We start from the raw sequence: 17,762 nt of genomic DNA on the forward strand, positions 1-17,762 counted from the left end.
CCTAAAAAGACGGAGATTCGCAGAATTCAGAGGAGAATTCCGCTAATCTAATAGATATACTGTAAGGAATAGATTCCTAACAGCACAAGTTCCGAATGGAGCCGAACGAGAGGGACCCGGTGAAGGAGATCATACCACGGCAGCCTCGCCAATGTACACCAAGAAGCCTTGCAAGCCAGCTCTCGATAGCCTCAACCCCGAACCCAGCAATATTTGAAGGAATTGGGCTTGTGTAATCGAGATAAGCTAGTCACGATATTCGCCTCTAAGCATAGGAGGCAAAGAGTATGCAATGCAATAAACATAAGGCGGTTCAATTCCTAATGGGCATTTATTTAAACATCTTTCCTCCTATATACAGCTATATATAGATCCAGTGACATCTGACGCTAGTATAGGCAATCATGGTTGTACTCCTTTTCTCTTCTTGATTCGGGTACCTAGACCATGAACGATATCCTCTCTCCAAACCTAGCCTGGTAGGTATGTCACCCACAAACACCTCCTTGGTAGATCAACGCAAAGGGTGTCGCCACGTGTGTGCCCAACCGCAGCAGTATATGAGGCAATGCGTGGTGGAGAGATTTTCGACGCCGGCCTCACGACACACGAGGTACGGTAGCATCCTCAGCCTCAACAGCTTCGGTCTTGCCGTTCTCAACCACAGCCTCAGCATTATGTTCGCCATACCCTTTCTCATGTACGACGCCACCCTCGGTCTCCCTGAGGGCTTGCTCTGCCATGCGGGCCTTCTCTTCCGGTGACGCACTGTACCAATGACTGGCGACGTGCATATCGTCTCCAAAGACATCACCAATCTCCTCGAGTGTCCGGTTTTTCGTTTCAGGGAAGAACAAGAAAATGATGACCCAGTAGAAGGCGCTAGGGATGATCAAGACGAGGTAGAACTTCCAGCCGATCTTGTTGAGAGCAACGGGAGCACCCACCAGGGTGACTTCGCTGGCGAGGTAGAATGCTGACAATCCGAAAGCCACGCCGTAGGGACGGAGGTGGTTGGGAAAGATCTCGGAGACGTAGACGTATTGGGTGGCATCGATGAAGAAGCACCACCAGAAGATGTAGAACCAGATGAAGAACACGGCTGCGTTCAGACCGGCTTTGTTGGTGGTGTTGAGGAAGGAGGCCGTCAGAGCGGAGAGGAAGATCAAGGCGGTAATGCAGCCGGCGGACCCGATGAGCATAAACTTGCGACGGCCGAAGCGATCAATGTACAATGCTGTCCATGTGTTGCCGATGATGGTCAGGGTTGTCCAGCAGGCGTTGAGTAAAAGGGGCACAGATCCGCTCAGACCCAGGCTGGCGTAGATCAAGACACCACTATAGAGAGATCAGTAGGGGTCCTGGAACTGCAGAAGAGGGTATACGGACTAGTTGGTCATGACAAAGATGCCCAGAAACTGATCGCCCCACATCAAAATGAAGGCCATAAGAGCTCGTTTCCTGTTGGCAGGAGTCTTGAAGAGTTCGAAACGTCCAAAAGACATTTGTGCATCCATTTCGAATTGCTTCTCCATGAGCCAGAATTCCTGACGTGCCTTGGTGTCCTCGGGGTCTGCCGGTGTCCTGTGCAACCTCTTGACAATGTCCAGTGCTTCTTGTCGGCGACCCTTGGAGAGGAGCCAACGTGGGCTGTAGGGGATCAATCTGCTCCCTGCTAGGACGACGATGGGGAAGAAGATCTGAAAAGAAAGAGGGAAACGCCAGGAGAATTGAGCCGCTGGGTCATCGGCTTTCATGTAGTAGCATCCGAATCCGACCCATCCTGCCAAGCTGTAGCCGAATGCGTACATAATACCTAGTAACATTGTTAGAACATTGGAAGCTAGATTAGAAGAACAAAGAGCCGTACCTGTAACGCAGACCATGGCGCCGCGGGTCTCTGGTGTCGAGACCTCGGCTTGATAGATTGGCACGACGCAGGCAAGAATGCCAGCTCCTATTCCTGCAACGAACCTGCCGACAAGGAACATGGCCATGTCGTAAGCACCGGCACAGAGAGCACCTCCAATAATGAGGATGACACAGCCGATCTGCAATGTGCGTTTTCGACCGTAGTAGTCTGCAGACCAGGCTTGGAAGATGCAACCTGCAATGGCTCCTGCTGAGTTGACTCCATTGAGGGCTCCGATAATGTTCGTGGTATGAGCATAGCCGGGCTCACCAGCAGTGGCAAGATTGAAATAGGTGTAGAAGTTCGGTTGACCAACAGTCGACCCGATGACGGCCAGACCGTAGGCTGTTGATATCGTGCCCAGGGCAACGAATATGACAAGCCACAGGTTATATTGGTTGACGATGATTTTGTTCAGCATGGTGACCACTGACGATCAAAGGGACAGCACACAGAGAGGGGGTATCAGACCAGAGATACAGTACCGAGAGAAAGTAAGGGGGAGAGAGCAAGACAGATGTCACTCAGACCAGGGCTCCCACAAAGCGATCATCTTCTAATTAATGCGTAGCTGCTGGTAGGCGTCCTGGCCGCGGGTATGATAAAATCTCCAACTCGAAACCCGAGGTTATAAGATTGCCAGAGTGGCACATTCCCGAGCTATTCGGTAGTCGGTATGTCGATCTCATCCCATGGTGTGCCTGATCTCTAGACTCACCATCTCGCGGTTTTCAGGCGCGGCCATCCACCAGGCCCGAGTCAGGACCGAAAGACTCGTGCTACTCGACATCCACGAATCCACCGGACAATCTCCATGGGGCATCCACTGAGCACCCTCGTCTTGAGGAGACTCGGTACCAGTGTGCGGGGAATGCTGTGAGATTGTGTCAATCATCAAATCATTAATGTTTTTGAGGAAACGAGGAAATTCCTGAGGCGATCGTCGGTGAACGGAGCCGATCCGGTAGAAGTCGCGCAGAGAGCTTGCACAAGGTCATCTCAGACCGTGAATGGCCATATAAGATCAGACGAGACACTCTGTACTAAGGTGCTGGGGCTTTTGGCTTGTGTAGACGAAAGGTGGAAAGGTGAAGGTGCAATTAAAGGAAGAGGTCAAGCTCCAGGAGGCTAAGAGGCCAAGGCATTTAAACGTCTGTCCCGTAAAAGAAGCCCTTGGCACCAAGCCTACATGGTACATATCTACCGTGCTACATTACTATGTTACTTGACGGGATGGTAGACGCCTATATATCATTTATGCCTCTGCATTGCGTGGATCTGGGTACTCTCATTAAATTGGGAATAGCATGCCAGGCGAACCGGTGCTCCACCTCCACACATCCATCAAACCGGCGTCATGCCTCCTTCAACACCTTGACCCTGACCCCTTTGCTATTTAGCTTCGGACTGGGCAAGAAAAAATCATGTGCCAGTTCGACGTCCGTGATGTCGGTCTCGTACAGTTCGAATTGGAAATTGCGGAAGACGGCTGCAAGAGTCATGTACAACTCTGCGTGAGCGAGGCTGGAACGAATCTTAGCACCGCTGGGCTGCTCCAAACCTGTATGATGACGCGGTGGACAACCGGCCCGAAGCCATGCTCGGCTTCGAGAAGAGGTGTCCGGACGAGACTTACTTGATCCCCAGACAGCTCCTGCTCCCCTTGCCAAACCCGACAAAGTACCTCTCCAAACTACTCCCATCCTTCGTCTTGGGCGGGTTGATCCACCTGTCGGGCTGGAACTCGCGAGGGTTGGGGTAGATATCCTCGTCGTCGTTTATATCGACAATAGTCATGGACACTGGCGTGCGTAGAGGAATCACCCAGTCCTTGTAAATAAGCGGTTTGCTGAACAAGCGAGGGTTACGCGTCGTCACCGCGTAGGACATCCGGACGGCTTCACGTACGCAGCCCGTCAGGTACGGCAGCTTTTCGAGCTCGGTCCAGGACAGTGTAGCTTTCGGGTCGGGAATGGCTGCCCCGAGTTCTGCACGAAGTCTGGCTAGGGTCTTAGGGTTGTTGAGCAAATGGAACGTCGCGGTGCTCAGAGCCCACCCCGTGGTTGTGACACCGGCGGCGACAACAAGTTGGGCTTCGTCTTGCAGGCGTCGAGTTTCCTTCTCCGACGCTGGCATGCTGCCGGAGATGAGTTCTTGGAGGACGGTCGGATGGCTAGACTTCTCGAGCACGTCGTCCATTTTGCCGTCTTTCATGGCATTGATTTGCTTGCGAAAGTCCTGCAATAACATATCAGTACATCATATCTAGTCTGACGAGCTTTGCATATCTCCTGCGTACAGCTTGCATTCGGAAGACGAGAGCGTAGAGCGGCTCGATCTTGACAAGCATGCTCTCGGGCAGCATGAACAGCAATTTTGGCACCCATGGACATTGTAGCGATAAATGGCCGCTTATGCTCGCTGCCATGAATGGCTCATGCAGCGTCTTCTCAAAGTTGGGCATTCTCAAGTGATCATAGGTCATCGAGAAGCAATACTCCATCACAACATCACCCGTCAGTGCCATGAAAGCGCGGTTAATGGGTAGAATCTTCCCTTCCGCCTGGAACTCGCGAATTCGCTCGAGGAGAAGATTGATTTTCTCGCGGATGATGGTTTGCAAGTCGACTATTCGAGCCCGAGAAAACAAGGGGTTCAGGGCACCACGACGGATACGATGTAGCTCATCAGGGCTAGTGGTGAACACAGATGTGTCGCACCCAAATCGGCCTGCCATCCACTCATACTTGTCAACTCGCCCGGCTTTGGTGTACAGATCGTCATAGAACTGCGAATCTTGGATGTGGAGTTCATCTGGTACAATGCGGACAATCGGACCTTGACAGAGGTTTCAGTTCGTCGAGTAGAGACAAATGGCCACAAGGTGCTGAACGGGGACTGACCATATTTCTTGTGATACTCCTGGACTTTGAACGTGAACTGTCCCTTCTTCACGACCTCGTAGTAAAATTCATGCCATCTGCTGATAGCTGCATATTTGGGTCCGGGGAACTTGGCCAGTGGATGGAAATGAAGTCGGTAGATGACTAGACAGAGGACGTAGAAAATGTACGCGACGAGGAGCGTTGCGATGGGGTGTGATAGGATCCAGGAAAGTTCCATGTCCATTGCGGTACCCGATATCAGAATGCAAACTTTGCCAGGCGACCGCGAGAAATAGGAAGTGGCCGTGAGCAAAGAGCTTCAAGCACAGAGATCAAGGACATCCTCTTTGACTTCATACAAGACCAGCGGGGTTGACAACTACCGGCAGTGTCTGCACATGTTCTGGGCGCAGAATTTTTGCATGATAGGTACAGCGAAGGTACACTTATGCATCGTCTTGCATCCGCGGCCACCTGGCAGAGTGGAGAAGGTTGGGCTGGCAATCGTTGGGTAAGCGCCCCTGCTGCTTGAACTGCGCAAGAGGTATACCAAGGGAATTAAGTAGCTGAATAATGACTGGAGAATTTTTTCTGGAGAATGCGTGCACGGAATTGCATGGGATGAAAGTTAGCTTCGTTTAGCGTGGGTGGAAAAGGGATGCGTGCATACGGGAGTATGGGTCTTGGTAAATGCCGACTTTTCAGTACCAATCATTGCTCAAGCGCACTCTCTTGGTCTGCAGAGGCGTGCGTACCTAGGCAATGCAACCTCTTGAAGGTCTTGACCGCACGCCATGGTGTTATCGGGTCGGTTTCCGCCCGTAGACAAAGTGCCAGCGCAGATACAAATGCAGACTTCGGTCTGAAAATTCCCTTTTCACCAAAGCCATAGTGACCTCAGTACGTTCCATACTATAACCTAGGATTCTGGTGTAGTAGGCAAGCATCTTCAGACCGTTAGCAGATCGGCCCCTTGAAGATGAGATCAAAACAAAAAAGGGGCGTGACCAACGGCATAACTTTCGAAGAGCAGCACGTACAAAAGAAGGTATTGACTGGATCATTTGCACTCTCATGAGTTTGCCGATTTCCTTTAGTTTGGGGTCTTTTGCCCAAGAACCGATGGGGATCTGCAGTCGGTGAGCTCCATTTGACCGACGTCCTCGAATACATACCTTTCGAACCATTTCCGTGACGCCCTCAAACCCAGCATCAATCATCCACTGTCGGTGCAAGTGTGCGATGTTCAATCGTTTACCAAACATCGCACTAGCTCTGTCAACCTCGTGAATCCATTCAGTACAACCAGGAGCTCTCTCCATGCCACCGTCGTCGCTATTGATCCAACACTCATGGTCTTGCATTTCCATCCAGCCTCCGGGCTCAAGATGATCATATGCCTGGGCGTATAACCTTGGCCAGTCTGCAATGCCTCCACACAGGGCTCGACCGTGGATGAAGTCGAATTTCTCGAAGTCTCTGAAAATCCAATCACTTTCGGCGTCGTCGATGTAAAACTGGACGTTGGGAGGCACAAAACCTGGTTGAATTGGTGATAGATCTGTGCCGACTACAGTGGCCGTTGGGAATCGATCCGCCATTTCAATGGCCCAGATTCCTGTGCCTGTGCCCACGTCTAGCACACGTTGTGGCTCGGTAGGTAAGGGTGCAGTATACAATTCTCCACCAAGGACCATTGTAAAGAGATGGTGCAGAAGATCCAGGCGTGCTTGCTCCTCCTCATCGTTTGGAATGGGATACTGTCCGTCCCTAAACGCATGATATGTTCGCCCATTTTCGTAGCGATGATTGTAAATGGACGACCGCAGTGAACTACTGAGGACAGTCTGTGAGTCGTCGCTGAAGGCTGAATCCGAGTCGTCTGTAGGCACCTATACCATGACCGATAAGATGGTCTGGATGAGTGCAGGAGGATTAGTACCTTACATTCGAGCTGTCTTCGGCAGTCAGATGGCCATCGTCATCAATACCTGGTTGTCCTTCTTCATGATCAAACGCCATACCACCTGTCCTGTCACGATATTTTCGCTACTCAGATAATGGATGAGAGCGCAAAGGTGGCCGGAAAGGTGGGGGAATGGAAGTATAAATGTTTTTCTTTTTTCGCTCCAGTATCTGTGGACAACAAGCTCCATGCAGCACTCCTTGTCTCAGTACTGCACCACTACACAAAGTGGATTGATCAACAAGCAAAACATCGCTTCTTTGGGTTCAGCCTTCGAGACCATTGGCAAGCTATAATGATGCTGTATGGAACAGCAGTCATGTGAAAACTTGCTCGATAATTTTGAGTAGACGCGCATCATCGGCGATGGAGCTGCGTAAACCATGCTGTAAAGAATGGCGGAGTACCCATGTGCAATGTATACCTACCGTAGTCCGCAGTGAAGGAGTTGCGAGGGTTAATAGGGTGACCTTGTTCGTCAAGTGGCCTTCGGATCGGAACGGAGCGGCCCACTTCCTTCAAGGGAAAAGCATTCCCGTATGCACGAGCAGGGGATCCCCTCTGATCGAAAGAAGTTGGTTGCAGATATTCGCATACCTGTTCTGTTTGAAAAAGGCCGGGCTCGAAATTACACGCATGCCAAGTGCCATATCCATGAGAAGGGGGTGCAGGTAGCCAAAGTCGTGTGATTGTGCATGAAGATGAAGATGGTCGTAGCTTCGCTTTTGCCTGATAATTGAAACCTTTTGATCGGCGACATATCATGAAGTATATTCAGCTTCGAGGCACATGACAGAGCCCGGCATCGATTCGCGAGGTTCGACTGATATGAGATAGGATCAGGGAAATTTGAGAAGCACGTCTAGCCTGAAGAGACAGGAAAACGTCTCGCGCCAATGGCAGGCTGCCCAAGCGACGCATATTTTGTAAACTTGAGCATGGAAAGCCATAGACACAACACTGGCGAGGCCCGGAGACCGTTGAGCTCATCGAGCATGGTTGACAGAGATGTGCACCGCCACGTGGAAAGTGAGCTGTCAAGAGCGTTGGTGCTAGAGCTGGAAATGGCTCTGGAATGGCCCTGGCGCGGCTATACAGGACATAGTTCAGTCGGCACAGACAGCGAGAACGTCACAATTTGTCTGCCGGAAGACATATTGATGGGAACGGACAATTTGGTAGAGGTGAAGGAGTGACAGCGGCTGTACGGAGATGGAAGGATTCAAGGATGAAAGGTGAGAGGTGCCAAGCCCTTGGTCACGGGACCAGCAAGCGAAGGAAGAACGCATTGGATGATTGGAGACGAACGGGGGTGAACGGCGCAGTTTCTCCGGGCAATTGTGAAGCTGTTCGGTCAATCTTTGTGAATACAGCTTCTTGTTTTCTTTTTCATCGTCCAATTCACTGCTCCTCTCAGTCTGCTACCTACTCTTTGCTCACTCATCTCTCGCCAACATGTCTTTCTTCGCACGACAGATGTTCGGCCAAGTCCAGCGCCGGGCTTTCTCAGCTACGGCCAGACAGGTACGCTCAATCTCCATCAACTCGTCGAATTCGATTGAGCTGACCATCATGTGGCATAGCCCTCCAAGGTTGCCATTCTCGGTGCCGCTGGTGGTATCGGTCAACCTTTGTCCCTGTTGATGAAGCTCAACCCTCGTGTTAGCCAGTTGGCTCTCTATGATATCAAGCTCGGTCCTGGTCCGTTGGTCCGCAGAGAGTGCTGAGAAGAGATGGTTAACGGACGTTGAACAGGTGTCGCAGCGGATATCAGCCACATCAACACCAACAGCACAGTCAAGGGTTACGACCCGACACCCTCAGGCCTTAAGGAATGTTTGAAGGGCAGCGAGATCATCCTCATCCCGGCTGGTGTCCCCCGGAAGCCTGGCATGACCCGTGACGGTAAGGGAAAGCTCAGTCGATTTGGAAAGCACACCTGACAATTGCTAGATCTCTTCAACACCAATGCAACTATTGTCCGTGACCTTGCAAAGGCCGCCGCCCAAGCCGCTCCTGAAGCCAAGCTCCTGATCATCTCCAATCCTGTACAGATTCACAATCCCTCAAAGAGAAGGCTATATTCTGATAACGAGATTACAGGTCAACTCCACCGTCCCCATCTGCGCCGAGGTGTACAAGAATGCCGGAGTCTATAACCCCAAGACTCTCTTTGGTGTTACCACATTGGACGTCGTCCGCGCCTCCCGGTTCGTTTCCGAGGTCAAGGGAACCGATCCCGCAAACGAGAACATCACTGTTGTTGGTGGTCACTCTGGTATTACCATCGTCCCCCTGATCTCTCAATCCGGCCACTCCGATATCACTGGCGAGAAGCTCGACGCCCTGGTCAACCGCATCCAATTCGGTGGTGACGAAGTCGTCAAGGCCAAGGACGGTGCAGGCTCTGCCACTCTCTCCATGGCTATGGCTGGTGCCCGGTTTGCTGAGAGCTTGTTGAAGGCTTCGCAAGGCGAGAAGGGTGTTGTTGAGTGCACCTTCGTCGATAGCCCATTGTACAAAGACCAAGGCGTGGAATTCTTCGCGTCCAAGGTCGAGCTTGGCCCAGACGGTGTCCAGAAGATCCACGAAGTTGGTAAACTCAGCAAACAGGAAGAACAGATGCTTGAGGCATGCCTGGGAGGTGAGTTCACTCAGGACGTCACTTTCGTGACCTGTAGCTAACGCGATTCTAGACCTGAAGAAGAACATCCAGAAGGGTATCGACTTCGTCAAGGCCAACCCATAGACGAGTTTGAGCGGTCAAGACGGATGATGCTCGTGTGTACCAAAAGCAAAGATTCTGCAGACATGAAGACAAGGAGTTTACTCTCATCTAGCATTCTGACAGGATAGAATATCGAGGCTTGCAACCAACTCCTCCCTGTGCTCCCACTGATATTCTTGCCTGCCTCGAAGCAATTGTTTTCTATTGCTGTATCCAACCTAGCAAGACAATCAAAGTACAATACGTCGTTTCCGTCTTAATGCACAGCCATGATCTGACGAGTTGCCAGGGTGAAGCGAACGCCCATGCCTTTAGGCAACTGTTGGTGAAACTGCGCGTAGGGTGGCATGGCCTCTTCAGTAACGGTGGCATAGTGTAAACAAGCACAATGCATTGCTTTCCACTGCCCGGTGTAGCTGCGGGCTGGACGTGTCTGCGGTCAAGTGCAGATGGGCGTCCAATAAGGGTGCTACACCTGTATGCACCACGTCCACGGGTAAGCGACGTTGGGCGGCCAGACGCACACTACGCACACTTGGCCTTGATCATAAAAAGCTCAGCTTCAACTTCTTCGCGACTTAGTCACCTCGACTGTTACATGTCGATAGTTTTGGCATCGATGCGAGTCTAGAGGTGTTGGTGTTGCCGCCCTGCATAAGCTGCTGTCGCTTTCACTGTTCTGCCTAGGGTATGCCGCAGTGAAACAGGCAACTGCTCACAGCCTGAGAGCTCGACATTACCCTTTGATCTTGTCAACACCATTTGAAGTTGTCGTTTCTTTATTGACCTCAACTTACCCTTACCCGACTGCCTCAACAGGTGGTCTAGGCAGCGAATGATCTACCGGCGAAGAATATCTGCGCTGACCGAACTTCACGACCAACCCCGCCATCACGCCAACTTCAGCCTGATCGTGCAACCTCACCGACTGATGCATCCTCCCACTTCAACCGATCCATGATCTTGTCTAGGCGAAACTGTCCTAGAAATTGCAAACCGGCAGGAAACCATGTCTTACGCCTCTAAACCCCTCGTTGTTGATGGAGATGGCGACGCCTTGATGATGGACACACAATCTGAGGATCGTCGAGGATCCTTCAGATCTCCTCCATTTGCTCCTCGTTACAGCTTTCCACCACAGTCCGATCCGGGCTTGATTTACAGTTCACCATTTCCAAGCTTCTCAAGAGTGCCAGCTGCCGCAGAACAACAACATCGTCGGAATCCAGCGACCTCCAACCCAAACACTCGAACCGATCAACCACCAGCTGGAGATCGCCCGGTCCATAACCGCCACCCTTCAACTCCAGGTCCCTTCGGAGACTTTCGACATCTACCTGTTCCTCCTGGATATCCATTCATTCTACCTCTGCCCCAGCGAAGCGCAATTTATGGCCCTGGATATAGGCCTACAGATGCAGCAACGCGATTGATACTCGCTCCTCCACCACACATACCGATCTCCTTCCCTAGGATCGAAGAAGGCCATCATCGATCCACGAGATCCGGCACGCCACCTCCACTCACTCCCGCATTTCGGACCAACTCCACTGCCATGGAGACGAATCGCCCGTCCCCAAGATCCGAACGCAGCTTGGATGCTCCTTTTCCATTACGTCAAGATATGAATCAAGGCCGAAGCCAGGGCTCCGTTACACAAGGACGATCGTTGCGACAAAGCCCACAGACGCGCCAGAGTACGCCGTCATCGACGTTCACTTTGCGCACTCGAGACAGCTTGGAACTCATTGAAGGGGGTACATGGAATCAATCTTCCAGCGAGAAAATCTTGTCCACCGAGGCGGATATGCTAAATGATTCTGATGACTCTGCAACCTCAACAGCCTCTCGAATTCCTCGCCTTCTCCGCGACGACCTAACAGCCTCACCTCCGGCTCCTCGCATTTATGGCATTGTTGAAAATAATGCAGGCCAGCATGCACAGGCGCAACGTGCCTTTCACCGGCGTCGTATGTCCCGACCTCCGAACCCCAATCGTAGATTATTTCCTTGCACCGCTTGTATGGATGACTTCAACCGGGACGATTTGCTCAACATTGGTTGTGGATGTCGATATTGCCAAGAATGTCTGAAAGATGCTTTTGAGGCAGGCTGCGCCAATATGGCATCATTTCCACCTAAATGCTGTGGCAAGGCACTGAGGATTTCCGTGTGGGGAGGCATGCTCGAGCGCGGCCTCGTGGACCGGTACAAGCAGATTGAGGCCGAGTTCACTGCGAATCGACCTTTGTATTGTGCCTACGCGCACTGTTCTGCGTTTCTGCCGGAGAACAACCACCTCGCTGATCATGAGGTTGGCGTGTGCTTCAAGTGTGAGAGGGTCACGTGCAAGCGATGCCGCCGACTCATGGACGAGCACCAAGAGGGGATCTGGGATGCCGATGAACGAATTTGCCCAAAGGAAGACGACAACGAGGCTGCTCTTTACGCGCTTGGGTCTGAGAAGAGATGGAAACAGTGCCCGACGTGTCTGACTATGGTCGAGCGCACGGACGGCTGTAATCATATGGACTGCATCTGTGGCGTCGAATTTTGCTACCGGTGCGGTAGACTTTTCGACGAGGACGACTCATGTGAGTGTGCCCCAGGCTCGTGGCAGGACGACGAAGACGAAGAGAACGGAGAGAACGAAGACGAAGACGAGAGCGATGGAGAAGACTGGCCGGATTTTCGCCGTGCCGTGGATCCTGCTGGTCGTCCTGCTTGCTTTCATCGACATACTTCGGCTCTGGGTGAGGGATTTTTAGCGTGCCACGGATGCCTGGAACACAAGCCGTTGCACAGTTGCGAGGCGTGCGGGTTGGAGCTTTGCATGGGCTGCCTCGAGAATGTGCGGAGCCGCGTGGATGTCTCACCAGGGACTCGCGCGCGGACCCCTTCGTCCGCAATAGAGGTGGTGGTTCCACCGATGGTACATCAAGACTTGGATAGAGGGAGAGGCTGGGGTCATCTGAGACCCTAGGACTTTTTCTGCATATCTCGACAATCAACGGCTGGCGACGAACTGGAATGATTACGGTGGTGATGGGTTCAACTGGATCGACATCGACACTGGCTTAAGGAATAATGATTTGACGAACAACGCATGGGCGGTCGATAGGATCAAGAGAAATCACGGAGTTTGCAGGATTTTAAGGAAGGCGGTGACATGCTTTTTTTTTCATTGCGGGTTGTCGGAGGGGCTTGAAATATCTGAACTGGGATGGACAAGATGCAACGGGATGAAACGAAATGATATGAGACGCGGGCCGGATGCTTTGTGCTTGCATGGCCGAGCCGCAAGAAGGAGGCTATTTCGGGTGTTCGTCTTTCTCTCTCTCTTTGCTGCAGGCATTGTGCCGTGGGAGCCTGTCTTTGGGTTGGGCAGAAGCAGGTCAGATGAGAGAGTGGAAGAGAGGAAGCCAATGCCAACAATGAGGCATCCGATCTTGAAGCCTGGCTGGTCCGGGGGAGGAGAGAAAGAAAGCGCGCCGGGCGACGGTACCCTTATGAAAGTTATGATTTTCCCGCAGAAAAAAAATGAGAATGATATGAGCTGTTACCAGTTACAAATGAATTTCGGCATGGCACGGCATGCATAGCTTAGCATAGAATACCTAGGTAAGGGTTTCATTTTTCAATCAAGGGAGCAAAGCATGGAACAGCAAATAGTGTGCCACACATGTGCATGTACCCGACCTTGAGCTTCAGCATCACTCATCCGCAATCTTCAAGATACTCTTCCCCAGGTTCTGGCCTTTGAGCATACCCAGAAACCCATCGACGGCATTGTCCATGCCCACGGTGACGTGGTCGATGGACTTGAAGCTACCGTCGGCGATCCATTTGGACACGTTCTCGTCGCGCTCGGCCTTCCAGCGGATGATGTTCGGGTCATAGACGATGAAGCCTTGGTAGCGCAGGCGCTTGCGGACCACGGCACTGTAGTTCTTCAGGCCGTAAGGGGTCGTGTCCTTGCCGTTGTTGTAGGTGGAGATTGCGCCGCAGGCGATGATACGGCCGAAATCTTTCATCTGGATATCATCATTGCGCCGCGAATTAGTATTGGGTACCCGTATTGATTGGAGCACCAAGCGAGTCATCGTGACAGTGCTCCGCGGAGGGGCTGTAAGGGGGTTCCTGATAGGAGGGACGAATGAGAACTCACGTTTGCCATGGCGACGTCCAGAAGTTCGCCGCCGACATTGTCAAAGCTAAGGATTCGAGGTCAGCGGATGTTCACATGGAAGGAGGTCATGTAAACGGGGAAACATGCTACGTCTTGAACGGCGCCTTGGGAAAAGGACAAGAAAAGCACCAACTTACTAGATATCCAGTCCGTCGGGGGCGAGCCTTTTGACCGCTTCGGTCATGTTCTCTTTCTTGTAGTTGAACCCGGAACTGAAGCCCAGCTCATTGATGATGAAGTCTAGTTTCTTGTCGTCGCCGACGGAGCCGATGACCTGCTGAGGTCATTAACTTCGGAACGGCCATAAAAAGGGTAGAGGTGGGTTAATGTCTGGAGACATACGTGGAGACCCAATCGTACGGCGATCTGACCGACCATCTGGCCGACAGCGCCAGCGGCGGCAGAGACCAGAATGACATCTCCTTTCTTCGGCTGGCCGATTTCCAGCAGGGAGCCGTAGGCGGTCATGCCGGTCATGCCCAGGAGGCCCAGATATGCTGTCAGAGGCACACCGGGTTTTGGGGTGACAACTTCAGCCCGGCCGGCTTGGGTCTCGTCCACTTTCGAGTAGGACTCGGTCGGGTGGGTCCAGAGTAGGACTATGGCGCCTTCTTTGAACTTGGGATTGTCGGTCTTGAGGACTTTGCCTATGACGGTGACTGCGAGGACAGGCTTGCCTGTTTGCATGGCAGGAGTGTAGGATTTCACGCTGGGGTCTCGCATCCTTCCCCTCTGGCTCGGGTCGTATGTTGCGTAGAGGTTCTTGGTGATGAAGCCGCCCTTTGGCGGAGGAGTCGACTCGTCGAAGCCAATGTCCTCGACGGCCAGGTCCTTGCCTGGTACTGGCCAACCATCGGGTACGGACTTGTATATGAACGCTTTGTTCTGAACCATTGTGATTTGACAGGAGGAATTAGATGGGTCTTTTTTTGGTCTGTGGGGAATCTTAGGGACGATGATAGAGGTGTTCACGGGTTTCTCAAGGGGTTCTTAATTCACTCCGGTCAATATTGGCGTCTTCGAATATAAGTATTATATGCGAGTGTGGTGTCTGGGGACCATTTGAAGGTGGATTGTTTTGTAAGCAACACCTTTGATAGCATGGCACCCAGCCAGTGCCAGCCGTGCAAGCAATGGGGCATAGAATCGAGCCTCGGTACCTTGTTTGATGCCGTCGTCTATTGGTAACACGGCGAATAGTAATCCCGTCGTGCCCGTGCCTTTGCCGTGCCATTGAATGCTGTGATGCCTCCGCTTTTCTGACATTGCACATCTGCGTGGTGTGATAACGACTGTGCTCCCCATGACAATTGGACAATGAAAAGAATGAGAATGAAGATGCTGCCTCAGTGTGCCTCCAAGGCTGGTGCAAGCCCAGAAAGGGTGGTGATGGCTTATCGATAAAGCAGCTTCCTAGAGGGCACCATCAGCGCCTCCAGTAGGTGGTGGCTCAGTGGAGGGTGACTCGGGTGATTCTGGCGTGTCCTGCTTTCCCGCCAGTGATGCTCAGACCGCGACAGTTGCAGCCTGGACAAAACCTGCAGGCCGCCATTCACCGCCAGTTTCATTGAGTCCTACTGATGCTACCTACTCACCTACCTTGGTACTCACCTACTCACATCTCACTTGCAGTGGCCTTTCCATGGGTTGATGTTTCATCTTCCACCACAACACGCGCCTGCTTTTGTCTCCCAATATCACAGTTGAGCCACGGTAGGGGCCTCAATCTCTGCTATTGAAATTCTGCCTGGCCGGTAATTGGCCTCATCAACCCTGCTTTGTCGTTGAACTACCTGTCCTGACACCACCCTTGTTTATTTCACTCGCCTTTTGGTGCTTTGTGTTAAGCTTCAATATTATCTTGTGTCTCTCTGCTGTCTGGTGCCGCACGAATCGATTCTGCACGCCTTTAATCATGGCCGTCCTCCCTAATCATCATGATCTCCAACAACGACTGCAAGACTATCGAGCTTTCGACGACGCTAGACAGTCTGAAGTCGACTTTCTAGTCCAAACTTGCCTACGACTCGACACCGAGAGACTCACCTTGCAAAGTGATTTGGACGATGAGAGACACACCCGCCGCAGCTGGAAAAAGCGAGCCGAAGAAGCCGAAGCAGCAACCCAACGCAAATTTGTCGTCGTTCTCGTCGATGGTGACGGATACCAGTTTCGAAAATCCTTTTACAATGCCCTCGCAACATCCGGGGGCTCCAAGGCTGCCAGCGAACTATACACGGAAGTGCTCAATAATCTCAAAAGTGCAGATTCCTTCACAGGCATTAATGCCGACTGCGACGTGCTCGTCAATATCTACGCCAACAAAGCTGGCCTCGCAAGAACTCTAGTGGCTTGTGATTACATCAATCTTCCATCTCAGATCGATCAGTTCTTCTGTTCATTCACACAGAGTCGGAGTCTGTTCCAATTCATCGATTGCGGTCCAGGAAAGGAGAGGGTTGATGCCAAATTGCGCGGTAAGCATGCCACACCAAGTTGTCTCTTGGTCCCGCTGACACGATTGAAAGACACCTTTCGATTCTACGCACATAATGCCCAGTGTCAACGTATCTATCTAGCATGCTCCCATGATAACGGCTATATTGCTGAACTCGACAAATATCGACATGACATGATCGTAATGCCCAAGGTTATGTTGATTCATGCTGCGCAGACCCCATCGGCTGCTAGAGCCTATGCTGGCCTGCCGTTCAAGTACACGAGGTTTGATAGCGTGTTCGAAGTTTCAGGCTTGGAAACGGTATCGAAGGCTGACACTTCGTATTTCACGCCGCCTCCTGACACACCTTATTTCGACAGGTCACCAGCGGAACAACATACCCACGAGCTAACACCAACTGCGAGCCGATCTAGCCAATCTTCAAACACTGGTCCATCCGGACTGACACCTTTAGCACCACTGACCCTGAACACAAAGAGTGCAGCACAACTCACCTCGCCGCCGCCGCCGCCGCCACCACCTCCACCACCACCAGCAGAAGTAGCCAAAACTAAACCAGTTATCACGAGCGATCGAACTGGAGAGGGCAAAAGTGGGATACCAATCAATCGTTTCGGACAGAGAATCGACTGGAAGCTCCGTGTACCAACGACTGCCGAGATGGAGGAATTCGAACGTCGTATCGTGCGCCGCAAACTTTGTAATGAGCACCACCTGCGAGATAATTGCGAATCCTACAATTGCAAATACGATCACGGCCCGATCGATGCTGGCATGAAGAATACTCTTCGATACAAAGCTAGAAGCATTCCATGTACTCAGGGGTCGAAATGTCGTCGGCAGGATTGTTTCTACGGACATCAGTGTCCTTGGGGGAATAACAATTGTGGTAATCTCAAATGTTCGTTCATCAAGACCGGACTGCATGACATCAAGGACTTGGAGATTGCTCGGGTCGTGGCAGCGCAGCCAGGGGATTGAGGAGCATAGCATACTGAGAGAGATGCGAAAGGAGTGAAGGGAGTATTGGTACAGATTATTCTACGTCGGCCGGTGTAGTCGCAAAGCCTTGAGTAAAGAGATAGCCAAAGTCCCTATCAATACGGAGTAAGGAAAAGATCATTGCGCCAATTAGGTCACAATCGGTGGTGCTGCCAAAGACCCAGACACGTCCATGCCTTGCCTTAGCACTTTGGATATTCCTACGTAGTAGTAGTATTTCCGCCCAACAGGCGTCACCAAAGTATCTACCTACCTAGGTAGGTAAGGTACGAACCAGCAGTTAAGTTAAAGCGAGAAGAGAATACCGTGTTGGGCTTACTAGGCATAGGCTCCCCCGTGAGCCTGTCAGGTCAGGATGCAAGGATCAGCCCCCAGATCGACGCGCTGGCCGTGTGCGTGGACACATGGAGCAGCGGGACAGAGCATCAAACCGGTGATCGAGGCCCACCATCATCCACCATTCATAAACAATTATAAACGATTCCCCCGCCCAAGTCAAGCCTATCGTGACCTGTCTCGCATTCATTCGACCTCTGCTGCCTCATATCAGGCAAACACCACAGAAGCCTGCATCTTGGGCGCTTTTCAGGTCTCCAATTCTTACTATGGCTGCGCCGTC

General features: G+C 51.9%; 7 protein-coding genes across 7 annotated transcripts; 3 read left to right on the forward strand and 4 right to left on the reverse strand.

Annotated features, from left to right (window-relative positions):
* Positions 1 to 599: 599 nt before the first annotated feature.
* On the reverse strand, positions 600 to 2,333 carry PV05_11272 (uncharacterized protein; the record flags this gene model as incomplete). Its single annotated transcript, XM_013454735.1, has 3 exons — positions 600 to 1,338; positions 1,390 to 1,816; positions 1,871 to 2,333. The coding sequence occupies 3 exons, from the start codon at positions 2,331 to 2,333 to the stop codon at positions 600 to 602; spliced, it is 1,629 nt and encodes a 542-aa protein (XP_013310189.1).
* Positions 2,334 to 3,267: 934 nt separating this feature from the next.
* Positions 3,268 to 5,041, reverse strand: PV05_11273 (uncharacterized protein; the record flags this gene model as incomplete). The annotated part of the gene is made up of 4 exons (XM_013454736.1): positions 3,268 to 3,436; positions 3,549 to 4,150; positions 4,212 to 4,750; positions 4,816 to 5,041. The coding sequence occupies 4 exons, from the start codon at positions 5,039 to 5,041 to the stop codon at positions 3,268 to 3,270; spliced, it is 1,536 nt and encodes a 511-aa protein (XP_013310190.1).
* Positions 5,042 to 5,597: 556 nt separating this feature from the next.
* PV05_11274 (uncharacterized protein) lies at positions 5,598 to 6,819 on the reverse strand (the record flags this gene model as incomplete). Its single annotated transcript, XM_013454737.1, has 4 exons — positions 5,598 to 5,744; positions 5,838 to 5,927; positions 5,973 to 6,689; positions 6,745 to 6,819. The coding sequence occupies 4 exons, from the start codon at positions 6,817 to 6,819 to the stop codon at positions 5,598 to 5,600; spliced, it is 1,029 nt and encodes a 342-aa protein (XP_013310191.1).
* Positions 6,820 to 8,086: 1,267 nt separating this feature from the next.
* On the forward strand, positions 8,087 to 10,069 carry PV05_11275 (malate dehydrogenase, NAD-dependent). The gene is made up of 6 exons (XM_013454738.1): positions 8,087 to 8,287; positions 8,347 to 8,464; positions 8,519 to 8,668; positions 8,717 to 8,811; positions 8,867 to 9,407; positions 9,460 to 10,069. Exons 1-6 carry the CDS (start codon positions 8,219 to 8,221, stop codon positions 9,510 to 9,512), a joined length of 1,026 nt encoding a protein of 341 aa, XP_013310192.1. The 5' UTR covers positions 8,087 to 8,218; the 3' UTR covers positions 9,513 to 10,069.
* On the forward strand, positions 10,063 to 13,079 carry PV05_11276 (uncharacterized protein). The gene has a single exon (XM_013454739.1). The coding sequence runs from the start codon at positions 10,501 to 10,503 to the stop codon at positions 12,472 to 12,474; it is 1,974 nt and encodes a 657-aa protein (XP_013310193.1). The 5' UTR covers positions 10,063 to 10,500; the 3' UTR covers positions 12,475 to 13,079.
* On the reverse strand, positions 13,047 to 14,747 carry PV05_11277 (uncharacterized protein). The gene is made up of 4 exons (XM_013454740.1): positions 14,023 to 14,747; positions 13,818 to 13,954; positions 13,660 to 13,705; positions 13,047 to 13,525 (listed from the first exon to the last, which is right to left on the reverse strand). The coding sequence occupies exons 1-4, from the start codon at positions 14,572 to 14,574 to the stop codon at positions 13,205 to 13,207; spliced, it is 1,056 nt and encodes a 351-aa protein (XP_013310194.1). The 5' UTR covers positions 14,575 to 14,747; the 3' UTR covers positions 13,047 to 13,204.
* A 519-nt stretch (positions 14,748 to 15,266) lies between these two features.
* PV05_11278 (uncharacterized protein) lies at positions 15,267 to 17,259 on the forward strand. Its single transcript, XM_013454741.1, has 2 exons — positions 15,267 to 16,157; positions 16,209 to 17,259. The coding sequence occupies exons 1-2, from the start codon at positions 15,596 to 15,598 to the stop codon at positions 17,120 to 17,122; spliced, it is 1,476 nt and encodes a 491-aa protein (XP_013310195.1). The 5' UTR covers positions 15,267 to 15,595; the 3' UTR covers positions 17,123 to 17,259.
* The last annotated feature ends 503 nt before the right edge of the window (positions 17,260 to 17,762 follow it).

Source organism: Exophiala xenobiotica, assembly GCF_000835505.1.
Source record: "Exophiala xenobiotica strain CBS 118157 unplaced genomic scaffold supercont1.7, whole genome shotgun sequence".
NCBI classification, from domain to species: domain Eukaryota; kingdom Fungi; phylum Ascomycota; class Eurotiomycetes; order Chaetothyriales; family Herpotrichiellaceae; genus Exophiala; species Exophiala xenobiotica.

What these genes read in the sequence shown, in the direction of transcription:
- PV05_11275 (XM_013454738.1), top strand. Translation starts at nt 8,219, where the DNA reads ATGTCTTTCTTCGCACGACAGATGTTCGGCCAAGTCCAGCGCCGGGCT. An exon ending in TGATATCAAGCTCGGTCCTG is followed by an intron (nt 8,465 to 8,518) that starts GTCCGTTGGTCC and finishes GACGTTGAACAG; the next exon opens with GTGTCGCAGCGGATATCAGC. An exon ending in TCCTGATCATCTCCAATCCT is followed by an intron (nt 8,812 to 8,866) that starts GTACAGATTCAC and finishes ACGAGATTACAG; the next exon opens with GTCAACTCCACCGTCCCCAT.
- PV05_11276 (XM_013454739.1), top strand. Translation starts at nt 10,501, where the DNA reads ATGTCTTACGCCTCTAAACCCCTCGTTGTTGATGGAGATGGCGACGCC.
- PV05_11277 (XM_013454740.1), bottom strand. Translation starts at nt 14,574, where the DNA reads ATGGTTCAGAACAAAGCGTTCATATACAAGTCCGTACCCGATGGTTGG. An exon ending in CCGTACGATTGGGTCTCCAC is followed by an intron (nt 13,955 to 14,022) that starts GTATGTCTCCAG and finishes TGACCTCAGCAG; the next exon opens with GTCATCGGCTCCGTCGGCGA. An exon ending in TGGACGTCGCCATGGCAAAC is followed by an intron (nt 13,526 to 13,659) that starts GTGAGTTCTCAT and finishes GATGATATCCAG; the next exon opens with ATGAAAGATTTCGGCCGTAT.
- PV05_11278 (XM_013454741.1), top strand. Translation starts at nt 15,596, where the DNA reads ATGGCCGTCCTCCCTAATCATCATGATCTCCAACAACGACTGCAAGAC. An exon ending in GGTTGATGCCAAATTGCGCG is followed by an intron (nt 16,158 to 16,208) that starts GTAAGCATGCCA and finishes CACGATTGAAAG; the next exon opens with ACACCTTTCGATTCTACGCA.